Source organism: Pangasianodon hypophthalmus, chromosome 14 (assembly GCF_027358585.1).
Source record: "Pangasianodon hypophthalmus isolate fPanHyp1 chromosome 14, fPanHyp1.pri, whole genome shotgun sequence".
Lineage (NCBI taxonomy): Eukaryota > Metazoa > Chordata > Actinopteri > Siluriformes > Pangasiidae > Pangasianodon > Pangasianodon hypophthalmus.
In genome coordinates this window covers 21,875,262-21,888,289 of record NC_069723.1, presented here as the reverse complement: position 1 = coordinate 21,888,289, position 13,028 = coordinate 21,875,262, and the positions used below count along the sequence as shown (strand labels likewise).

At 36.5% G+C, this 13,028-nt stretch overlaps 1 protein-coding gene across 5 annotated transcripts in view; it reads left to right on the top strand.

Annotated features, from left to right (window-relative positions):
- gdpd5b (glycerophosphodiester phosphodiesterase domain containing 5b) overlaps positions 1-13,028 on the top strand; it is a 60,787-nt gene that overhangs the window by 28,609 nt on the left and 19,150 nt on the right. For all 5 annotated transcript variants that reach the window (XR_004579495.2, XR_004579494.2, XM_034310576.2 and 2 more), the window contains 4 exons: positions 3,989-4,092; positions 9,999-10,092; positions 11,918-11,977; positions 12,213-12,311. Coding sequence is in view for 3 of the 5 variants with exons in the window: in XM_034310576.2 (XP_034166467.2) it covers positions 3,989-4,092; positions 9,999-10,092; positions 11,918-11,977; positions 12,213-12,311 (357 nt within the window). In the remaining 2 variants the exon portion in view is untranslated. The remainder of the gene's footprint in view (positions 1-3,988; positions 4,093-9,998; positions 10,093-11,917; positions 11,978-12,212; positions 12,312-13,028) is intronic.

Genomic DNA, 13,028 nt, shown 5'->3' with positions numbered 1-13,028 from the left:
TTGTACTCATGGAAATTGTTGTGAAATTTTAATAGTGCCATCTGCAGTACTAGAGACAGTGTGCAAGCTTGTAAGCTCGCAAATGTGGTTCTGTCTTCGCGTCACTCTAACAAACGTCATCTCGGCAACAAATATGCTGAAGCACAATGTGAGTTGTAATGAAATGGCTCAGTGGGTAAACCTTTGTGCCGCTGATCAAAAGTTGCAAGCTCAAATCCCACTGTTAACAGCTACCACTGTTAGACCACCTACAGTTGCTCGGTGACAAAACTGCTTTGCAACAGTGCTGCTGGGATTTGATGCCGTGGCTCTGCACTCAAGTTCACTCAAATTCAACTGCGATGTAGTTTATAGTTTATGCTAACCTTTTTAAATCGCATTAAATCAGATGAGCAAAGATGTGACTCGCTAGTTGGAATGAAGGAACTGTTGCATATGCATGTCTCAATATCCAATATATAGAACATCAAACTTGTTTTTGTCCACCGTAGCTCTGGAATTGGTCATCATGGCACCGTAGCTTTCAGATGAGGTTGAACTTGGCGTTAGTTTTCTCAAGACAACAGAATCTTATTCAGCCATCTTCTCCAAAGGACTAGCAAAACCAGAACTTTTTTTTTTGCTAGATTTAGAAACATGCAGAACGGACTAGCTGTCTGAATGATCAGGTTCTCAAACCTGTCTTGATGACATCAACTTCAACTTCGCAGGAGAAGCATTTATTATTTGTACAGCTTCGCAGTTAGTGAAGCGCAAAAAACAAACAAGGAGCTTAACCTTTAACTGCTTAGTTGTAGCCTTTTCTCTATGGACAGAAGTGTCAATCAAATAAGCAAATGAGACAACAGAAATGTAAACTGTTTCGTGCTGCAATAAAACTGAAACCTTTCAGACAAAGCTTGATTAAAAAGTGAAAGCATGTTTATTCAACACTCCTTCTGCATTAGGAACAGTTGTGATAAAAGCAGTTGTGTATCTGGATGGTGGTTGATTAAAGCTCTCGTGCTGCTGCTGCTGCTGGTGGTGGTATGTGAGTCAGCTGATATTTTCTGCCCTCTACTCCACCTTTCTGCCCTTTATGTAACCATGTCTCTGTATCTGTGCACATGCTAGGATGTAGATATGCTTTCCTCTGTTATCATGTGCTGTCACATTTCTGTGTGTGTGTGCGTGTGTGTGTGTTTCCATTATAATTATGATGTGCCAAAAAGGGACATGTGTGTTGTGTGTAGGTCCAAAAGATCCTCCTGGTTTTCACGACACAATAACGTGGCTTTTGAATTTAATCAGTTTTCCTTTGTGTACCAATGGCCTCCATGCACAAATTACTGGAGCTCGCTTTATTGCATATGTGTACTTTTTTTTTTTTTTTTTTTTTTTTAAATCTTTTCTCTCCCCTTGTTTGCTCTTCATTACGACTGGAAGTGTTAGGGTGTGTGTGTGTGTGTGTGTTTATATTTCTTTAACTGTTATGTCATATGATCCCTCAGGGCCTAAAGGAAGCAGATTTGTGGGGGTGTATTTGTGTAAATGGTTAATTCATATATCTTATTTGTATGTGTAGTGGTCAGAACAGGTTTTGTGATGCAGCTCGTATGCAGTACTTCAGTGTTTATTCTTAGTTATTGCAGGAAACGAGCTGCTTTTCACTGTACAGCTATACTCAGGAGCTCACTGACTGCTAAAGAAACCACTAGATAATTGCAGTAATTACAGGTGGAAGCAGCAGATTATCCTGAGCTGAGATTGTCCCAGGTTTCTTGTTTCAGCAACTAACGTACCTCCTTATCTGAAAACAGCAAACTGCATAACTCATTAGATCCCACTGCTAACATTTTAATTCTAATATAAACTAATAAAGAGAACCACTGACTCCAGTGTTTGGAGATGCTCGGAAAGAACTGTAACACATAATACAGTCTCAGTTTCCCACAGAAATTACTCTGGTTGTAAAATATTTTCCCTGTACTTTAATCATCGTCATTATTAATTCATCTCTACTTTCAAACTTAAGCTAAGACAAAACTGGACTTTTTTCATTTCCAGCACACTATGTATACTATATACTGTATACCCCGAGCTAGCAGGAAGGCTACAATAACTCAAATAACCACTCTTCACAACCGTGGTGAGCAGAAAAGCATCTCAGAACACACAACACATTGAACCTTGAGATGGATGGGCTACAACAACAAAAGACCACACTGAATCTGAGGAATCTGAGGCTACAGTGGATACATTAACCGATGTGGTCTTGTGTTGTTGTAGCCCATCCTGTGCATTTTGACATGCTTTTCTGCATATCAGTGTTGTAAAGAGTGGTTATTTGAGTTACCGTAGCCTTCCTGTAAAGCTCAAACCGGTGTGTCAATTCTCCTCTGACCTCTCTTATGAATGAGGCGTTTCTGCCCACAGAACTGCTGTATTTTTGTTTGAACAACCATGCCATGTTCAGAGTCACTGAGATCACATTATTCCCCATTCTGGTGTTTGATGTAAACATTTCCTCAAGCTCTTGACCTGTATCTGCACGATTTTATCCATTACACTACTGATTGGATAATTGCATGAATATATATAGGTCTTGCTAATAAAGTAGACCTGATGGTGTGCTTTAACACCTGTAGGTTATAGTTTCCTATCCTTCCGGCGCTAAACTGATTTGAAAGTGAGTGAGAAAGTGTGATGTAGTGTCGATATGTAGTATTGTGATGTGAGCATTTTTCCAAGCACAGACTCGTTGTCAGGTTAGGGTTAACAAGTCAGGTGCTGTTGTTCAGATACTCTTCATGGCTGATGAATGAGTGTGAAATAGTGTGAAATAGCACAGCTGATCTCTCATCAGAGCCTCACTGCGTCTAACACAACAAATTTAACTCAAATTATTCCTCATAATGAGGGACAGATGAGAGGGAAATGTTTGGGAGAGCTTGATTTAGAGCAGTATTTTACAATTTAACGCAGAGTGTCCGTCCACCAGAGGCTGTTTGTATTGCAGTACATTCTGATTACTGTTAAAAGATCAGGAAACTCAAGTGATTAGTTTGGAATGTGTAAACACTATTTTGTTTGTAGCTATTTTTATAGGAATTCATGTCTGGCTGGTTGTGATTACCACAGACAAGTATTTCAGCATGCTTCCTTACACTGAAAAAAGGAGAAAAAACTGTTTCGCTCCAAATTTACTCATAATGGAAGTCTAATGTGAGTTTTTAACTTATTAATAAACTTTAAAAATGTGCAACTATGTAATGCAAGTTTTTTAAAAATCTTATATAGTAAGTCAAAATAACAAGATATTAAGTTAAAATTATGACTTAGTATCTCATATTTTGACTGACTGACCTGATGTGGTCTTCTGCTGTTGTAACATGTTTAAAGGTTTGATGTTTTGTGCATGCTGAGATGCGTTTCTTCTCACCACGGGTGTAAAGAGCGATTATTTGAGTTACTATATCCTTCATGGCAGCTTGAACCAATCTGGCCATTTTCCTCTGACCTCTCATATCACCAAGGTGTTTAAACCCACAGAACTGTCGCTCACTCAGTGTTTTTTATTTTTCTCACCATTCTGCGTAAACTCTAGAGACTGTTGTGTGTGAAAATCAGGAGATCAGCTAAACGACTCTAAACGAGTCATTCCATTTCTGAAACGATGTATCACACAAGTTTACAAATACCCTTGACTGACAAGTTTGTGATTTATAAAACGGAGTTGCGAGTTTATCCAGTTTTTTTCCGTTTATTTCTTCATATATCTTTGAATTCCTTGTCTGTTGAAATCACACATACACTGCACATGTGGTGGACAGAGATTAGGCCAAAAACATTCCTTTAATCCTAAATATTCCTTTAATGATCTTCATGCAAAGAGAAGGAATACATTCTGGTATGTGGCTCACACTTTGCACACAATTATTCCACCTAGTCATTAACTGAAGTGTGTGTGTGTGTGTGTGTGTGTGTGTGTGTGTGTATTTCCCTGCAGTGGGAGTGTATGTGGACCCTCATCCTCTTTGGGACTTTCACTCTGCTGCTGTTCTGGTTTTACTTCTGGTGGGAAGCAAGCAATGACTACAGTGAATTTAACTGGTGAGTTTCAATTCAATTCACTTTTATTTGTGTAGCGCTGTGTAGACATTGTCACAATGGAACTAAATATAAATCTCCATCCAGATTTCTGTAGAGCTGCTTTGTCAGTGGCATTAAGTCATACTGCATTGTCATACTGTCGTGCTGCATTGTATTGTGGACGTGTTAGTTATGCTCTGTGTCTGAATGCTGTTTGTTGTGACTCTTGTGCTGCCTTTATGTAACCCAATTTTTAGTTTCAATATGACTACCCTGGGTAAATAAAGGTAAAATCAGAATACGATATATTATATACAATACTGTGATTGAGTTGCACTAAATAACAAGAATTAAATTAAGTTTAGAGATTTTGATGTTTTTTTTTTTTTTTTTTTTAAGTACAGCTTAACTAATCAATCACTTAAAAGTTTACCATCTGATTAAAACCTTATTTACTTAATAGTGCACATTTTTTTTGGCCTTTTTTTTTAGTGTCCACAATAGATGGTCGATGAATGTACCACACACAGTACAGAGTACCCATAATGCACTCTGGCATTTGTAGGGAATAGAGAGTAGAGAGTAGCACACAAATTTTGGCTGCCGTGATTTATTCACCAGATTGAAAAATTACAGCAATCAATAACATTAAAATTGTAATTTAAATATAATTTTCATAACTCTAAGGAGCAACAGGAATAAGTTAATCTCAAAATCAAAATAAAATGGTTTAAATGCAATTTTTTATGGACATATAATATATATTATAAATATTATATATATATATTATCGGTATATCGTCGTTTAATTTTATGCAACTTTTAATTAATAAATAAAATTTATTTAAGTTAAGATTCATCTTCACTGGTGTAACATGGTATGTGGGGGGGTAATTTTATTTTATTTCCTTTGCCTAGCCTACTGTCTTTCTTTTACCTGTAAACAGAAAAATACATCATCACTATACTATAAATATAGTATATTATATTAATTAATATATTAATTAATCTCTACTACAGCAACACTAACTTGAATTAAAAGTAGGTCTTTTGGGGTAAAAAAAAAAAAAAAAAAGCTAATTTCCATTAAATACAGATATTACATAGACTCTGTACAAATATATGAACACTCCATTGAAGATTTCATGAGAAATAATGTATTTTGTGATATAAAATAGCTTTAAAAAAGCTTAGCAGTACAGCCTGTTTTCAGTTCTTGCTTTCTTTCACTGCTTCATATCCTGTGGTCCTCCCCTTTGGTCTCCGTCTTTATCTGTGTCTCTCAGCAGTGTAAAACCTTTCTTATGAGACTGTATCTTGAAGGGCGTCGTGTTTCAGGGTGTCCTCGTGTTAATGCCTGTGAATAAACTGACAAAGTGAGAGATTATAATTAAACAGACTTGGCTGAGATATGACCTCCTCCTGGCTCAGGGACATGTGAGGCCTGATCTCAGATCAGCTTCATCCTGCCGAGTCTAGAAATTAATGCCAGTATTGAAGTGATATTGAATGCATTGCTTTATATTCCTATGTTCTCTTTAGTTTTGGCTCGATTTAAAAGAAGCTCCATAAGCTGAGATTCTTCTTCAGAGTAAATATTATGTTTGATGAGTCTAATAACACTGTGAAATTAGAGTTACATTATTCCCAGTTGTTACAGAAGTGTTATAATGAATACAGTGTGTTCACGTCATGTCAGAATTACGTAAAATACAAGATGAGTCATTTCTTTGGAAACACACACCAAAATATACAGTATACACTAACAAATCTCACTGCAATTCATGTTTTTTTATATTCTTTGCAAGGCATCAAAGAACGAAAAAGCACAATAGGTCATTTGAACTAAAGAAAGAAAATGACCCGTTCTTATTTGTAACCATATTTTCATCCAGATAATGCCAGTTCCCACACACTAGCTAGTTCTCTGGGAGGGCCAAAGCTAAAGGGTTATTACTCTGAGGCAATCATTTCAAACAGATGCTCATGCAGTGTTACTAGGCAGCTGAGTGAGGAGGCCTAAAAGCAAGGGTCACATTGTAGAAACGTGTCATAGTTATTATATATCATAATGCCAAAAGTGTACATGAATAGCTAATTACTAATCTCTGTTTTTATGCTAACATTCCTTTCATTCATAAACTGACTCCAGTTAGACGACGTGTCAAACTCAAGGCCTGCAGGCCAAATACAGCCAGTGCGAACTTGCAACAGTAACACTGAAACAGTCTGTAATGCTTCTCAGCATTTTCACCAGCCAGTAATAACTAGTATTCACAGCAGGCTTGTATCGTAGCGACCACCTGCATTTGTCATAGTATTGTACAGTGCATACGGGCTCGCAGCACACAGTGCTGTAACACCGGTTAAAATACACACCTACCTGCTGTGCAAGTCAAACTTGTGTCTGAAAATTTTTCAGAAATACGTCAGGTGTTTTGGACTTTAATGCAATTCAGTGACTGTCTCCAGAATCAGAATCACTTTATAGATAGATAGATAGAAAGATAGGTAGGTAGGTAGGTAGGTGGGTAGGTAGGTAGATCACCTATTACAGCAGCAGCACAGACAGTTAGAAGTATACTAAGAGTGATTTAATAATTAATATATATATATATATATATATATATATATATATATATATATATATATATATATATATATATATATATATATATATATATACATACATACACACACACACACACACAAAAGTCCTGGGCAAAAAAAAAAAAAGGCCAAAATGGCTCTAATGGAGGTTTTGTGTCTAGAAAATGTGTTAAAAAGCCATTGCTGTCTCAGAAAAACATTGAAGGCAGAATGAGGTTTTTGGCAGAATATGCAAAGTTTGATTCAGAGTGGTTCAGCAGAGTCGTGTAGAGTGATGAATCATGACTTGAGTTGCATGGTGAAGCTCCAGAGAGGTGTCTTTGAAGATCTGGTGAGAAATACAATAGTGAATGCATGTCTACCACAGTTATGCATGGAGGAAGAGGTGTCATGGTGTGGGGAGCCTTTTCAGCTGCTGGAGCTGGTGAGCTGCTTCACTGGGAAAAGTCAATTAATGCTTTGGAATACAGGAGAATACTGCAGAAAGGCTTGTTTTCTAAAGAGGAACTCTCAGACGTTATTTTTCAGCAAGACAATGCTCCTGTCCACACTGCGAACACCACCAAAAAGTGGCTTGAGAACGAGTCCATCAGGCTCATGCTTCAGATTTGAACCCTATAGAGAATATTTGTTCTCACATTGAACACAATCTAACCAGGAAACATTGTTCAAATACTCATCAACTGTTTGGAGCCAACACTGACTGTCTGCAAGTTTATCCACAAGGCTTAAACATTTAAAGAAATCGAAGGGAAAAGCTATCCCATTCTAAGTTAGATAATCTATTTATTTAATTCTTGCTAATTTCCTGACCAGTGATTTGTTGTTAAGACCATTAAAAGCTTAACATTTTGCCATTTTGGGCCTGGCCCATTTTTTTTTTAGCCAGGAATGTGTGTGTGTGTTTTTATATATATATAAAATATATATATATATATGCACATAAATTATTATTCAGTTCAACTATTGTCCAATGAACTTGTCCTAAGACTGGCTCAGTGCAAAATAGTGTTCCAGCACAGTGATGAGCTGTTGTACAGTATGATTGCTGTTGGTACGAACAACCTCCTGTACAGCTCCTTTCTGCAGGAGCTGAATGAGTCTTTACTAACTGGCCCTGCCTTATTCACCAAATATACAAGTACACAAGAATCTAACATGGCAGATGTGCAATAGTTATGTAAGCATATAGACCAACAAAAAGTGCAGACACAATTACTGTACAATAATCACAAAACAAAACAACACATACAGTATACACAGTACATACAGCACAGTAAATACAATACAGAAACCTCAATCACAGTGTCTGGTGAAGGCAGGGTCAGTTCTGCTTATTTACTGTGAAAAGCTTGTTGTACAGACCTAGAAATACACTATATGGCCAAAAGTTTGTGGGCACCTGACCATCCCTCCCATATGTGGTTCTTCCCCAAACTGTTGACACAAAGTTGGAAGCACACAATTTTGCACAGTAATGTGTTTTTCTTAAATCTCTTTCTTAAGATTATACAATTTTGACATTTGGAAAACCTATTTAAAAAACTTTTAATAAGTATAATGAATGTTTTCATCTAATAGTGCATAGAGTTGAATAATTTCTGTTGGCTCTTCTGTTTCCTAGAAATGTTCTTTACGATTTAATAAAATAGAAAATAATAGAAAATATTAAAGAATGAATAGCTTTAGTTTATGGCCCTTCAGGGGCTCAAAAATGTAGATGTGGCCCTGGCAGAATTTAGCTTTGACACTCCAGAGTTATATTTGACAGCTTAAGTTACTGGTAGATTTCTGAATTATGTTACATGATAGTTAATAAATATGATCATGCTTATAGTATGTTATTAATGAGTAATTTCACACAATACAACTTGAACTAACGTAATGTAGTTATTTATAGCCAACTAAGGAGCTTGTAGCCTAACCAATCAGCTAACCGTACTGCAACTAGCTATCCGATTCCACTAGCAACATTATGTAAAATGCAAACCACTGTGGTTTTTTTAATATGCTCTTAAGTCTATGGACAAACCTGAAGTGTCCTCCTCTGCTGCACTGAGGTCAATTGAGGACTAGTCATCAATGCTAATTGGGTAGTCTTGGATTTTCCTCATCATAGACTATGTTCTAGCACCACATTATCAGGATGTCAGTGTTTCCAAATTGAATTTGACAACTGAGAGCTAAAAAACAAACACCTTCCAAAACTACCAAGGTCCAGACCTTGCTATCCTCATAGCTAGTTACAGCCATGCTAACTACCATGTGTTCTCAACAAACACCCACAAATGGCTTTGATTGACAGCAGAGAGATAAAGACAATCCAGGGTGGAGGGTTAGAAAGTGTGCTTAAGATAACAACTTTGCTACTTTTTAGCACTCAGTTCTCAGAAACCTAAACATACAACACCTCCACTCTTATGTAGATATGAAATAAGTAAGATCATACTTCATATTCAAATGTTCCAATATAGACACCAATCTGCTTTGTGTTGTTCTTCAGGATTGACATTATTTTCTGATATTGGGATACGTATGAAAGATGACTTTTTTTGGTATCTCAGGAGTAGCATGTGTAAATAATCAGCTATGAATCATGCTACCAGCACCATCTTCGTGTTTTAATTCTTTACCGCTGGTATGGGTTCTTGTGGCTGTACTATCTAATACTTTTAATCGATCAATATTTAGAAAAATTTAAAATGGCACATTTTTCATGCTAGAGGTTAAAAGATATCGCTACACCAAAGCATCATGTGTTCGAAAACAGGATCAGCATTTAGTTTGATTTTCAGACATAACTGTTACTCACTGTTAAATATAATAAATGTGTTTACAGTTATAATATTTTCTTTTTTTTAGATTTTCTTTAAAGCTTCTTTTGTTCTGATGACTGGGTGTGGTTGAAATCAGATCTCCTGCATCCATGAACCAGATAATTAAAAATATTAAGCATCTCAGTAGCATTAGGAGTTTGTCAAAGCTATATTTTGTTCATCTGGGAAAATCAATTTTGTTGTCTTTAAGTTGCCATAAAGCTTTAAGGTCCATTTGGATTTTAAGGAGCTGAGATTACACCTGCAATAGCTCCTGAAAGTGCTGTAATAAAGCGATGATGGATTCCTGGATGTCTTTATGAATAATTCTTTAGCACTGGCCTGTGTAGTGTATATTATATGAGTCACGAGGAACCTGTCCACTCACTTTCAGCAGTTCTAGTGTGTGTAATCATGACTCACTGTTTCAGTTCCCAGCATAGTGTATAATGATGAACCATGTTTCTCTCTCTCTCTCTCCCTCTCCCCTCTGTTCTTCCAGGTATTTATATAACCGGTCAGGCGAGTGGAGTGATGGAACTGTTCCCATACTGGCCACAACAGCTGCAGGCTTCACCTATATTGCATTTTTAATGGTGAGCTGTCACACTGCCTGGTATTCATACCTGCAAGGCACTGATCCTGCTCCACGGCTCAGGAAGGTGGAGCTCCTCTTCTCTCAGACAAACCGAACATCCGTGTCTGACTATCTCTCTGACACATATCCAGAAGTTTTAAAAAAAAATCTACACCTTCTTTTGATGTCAGAATATGTTTAACCTTAAGTTCCTAAAAATTCTTGTTTTTGTATATATTCTGTACATTCAATTTTACACTAAATGCGTGATATTTTTTCAGTGAAAAACTCAGTTATAAATCTAATTCACTTTTGGCATATATACGAACTGTGTAGCTAGTCAGTAGCCGTAAACAAACAAAAAAAAACAAACAAAAAAAAACAAATGAGTCTTCAGACATTTACACAGGTTTGCTGAAGGACGTTATAGGACGCAAAAAATTGCCGCGTTTGTATCTGTACTCCCCAGGCTGATGACACATTTCCCCTTAGCCTCCTTTTCTCCTTAGATTATTGCTAGCACCACTCACTTAGCTGGTGTCCTGTATTACACACAACTGCATTTAACAGTATGTCAGAATAGTTCTGAGTGGTGCAACTGGAAAGTATTCACCCTGTCGTCAAGAGACCACGAGTTTGTGTAGGCAGGATGGCATACTCTCTCTACCCTGTCAATCACAGAGACACGAGGCAATCACAGGCCTCTGTGAGCACATGTATGCAGAAGAGGGTAGATAGCACTTTCCTCCGAGTGTGTTTCAGGCAGCTGCTCAAAATGATATAGTTGATTCATCCAGAGGAATTAACAGATGACTAAACTGGAGAGAAAATGACAAAAAATAAGAGAGACTAGTGTATAAATATTAGTATGATTCTGGATGTAGCTTAGTTTTTATGATGAAATATCTTTTCAGGTAGTTTTGAGTTTGACCCTTTTTCTATTTTGATTAATTTTTTATTTCGTATTTTTTTTAAATCCCACTCTCACCATCTTCCAAAGGAATTTTGACCAATCCCGCCCACTCCTGAAGATATTACTTACTTAGTTCTGTTTTCTAAAATGCAAACAAATGAGTAATTTAAACCACAGTGACGCTAACCAGGTTAAAGTATTGATTAAGAATAAATAATGAATGTGGTAAATGTGGCACCACACAAGCATTCGGCACCACATCTGAGCTTCTGCGTTAAAGTAAACACAGGTTCGCACAATGAGTCAGTATTTTTTATTACATTTAAATAATGAAATAATGCCCAAATTCCCCAAGAACCTTTATTAAACTTAAAAATTATGTCTAACATTGCCAAATGTAGTGTAATATTTACAAGGTGACATCAATCTGGCTTCTCATTTCTATAATTATTCAAATGTATGAAAAACATCCAACTGCTTAACACATGGATAAAAAAAAAAATCAATGCAGCAAATCAAAAGTAGCTGATTCATCTAGAAAACCACAGACCTGGCAACCTTATGAATGTGATATTGATTTGACATTTCAAGCAAACCCTTTGCTGGTTTCAATAAGGTAGGATTGAGGTGTAATTAATATTACAATGTGCACCTTGTTATTACTGATAAGTGACTACTTGCAACAATTTTAACCACATTTAATTTGTTATAAATGAGCTTTTCTTATACATACAATAAAAATTGTATACGCTAAAAAAAAAATTCTTTTTTGTTTCTTTTTGCAAGCTAATTAATGGGATTTATTAGTAAACTAAAAATGTAATGTCATGTTATCATCGCTGACTGCGACTTCAACAAACGACAACTGGTTTTGCATTTATTTTATTAGTTGATGGGGTTTGATGATTTTTTCTGCGTTATTGTGTTGTAGATTTTAGCATTATGTCACATCGCAGTTGGACAGCAGCTGAACCTGCACTGGATCCATAAGGTACATGGTACATGGCAATAACACCACCCACATTTGTATGTGTGTGTGTACATGTGTGTTAGTGTGTGAGCTGAAAAATCCACCACAGTCAGCACACAAGGTCACACTGTCCCAAGGCCTCAGTGAATTTATGTCTCCTGTCAAATTACAGAGAAGACGGATGTTCATAGACATTGTTTCACTCAGGTGCTTATATCGATGTTTTGAAGTTCATGACCTGTTTGTTCTTTCTTAGATTGGAGTGACCGCAGCTTTACTGACCACCGTCATCGGAGTGATATCCGTCAGCCAGATATGGAACGAAGAGTGGGATATCTTCTCAATCTCTCTACGAGTACGCATACAGTATTCAGTCCAAATCTATGGACAGCTATATTTGACATATTTGATATACTACACGTGAATTTAGCGGGCATGATGGGGGTGACTTACAAAATTTAATTACATAAATGATCTTATGTGCGATAAGTAAGTAAGGGGGAGGAAATAAAATTTAAATGATTGATTGCTAGCTGTAGCAAGCTCATATCTCAGAGACTCCAGGAAGAATAAATGCATGTCAGGTATAATGCTCATTAAAGACACCAAAATTCATCAAAAAAATTATATTAAATTTGTTTTCGGCATTCGAGGTGCAAACTTGCAGCAAGTCTTAAATATACATAAATCCAGCTTTACTGTGATACCACTACACTAGAATTTTATGATCTTTTAGAGATTTTTAGATGTAGGTTTGGAAGACTTAATAATAAATTGAAGAAACAGGCTCTCACAAATTTAATACCTGCCCTTCTGTTGTATTAATGCATTTTTGGCATATGTGGTGCTAACGTGGAGCCAGCTTTACTGTGGTTCAAATAAGAATTCTAAGATTGTTTGAAGATTCAGAAACTGGATTTGAACTTTAATATAATAATACCTTTCTTTTTTTTTCCTTCAAATGGCCAAAACGGGCTTCCACAAATTTAATACCTGCCCATCTTTCATATTAATTTACACGAAGCCTGACTTTCAGGCTGCTCTGAATCATACTGAAGGTGCTAAATTAATA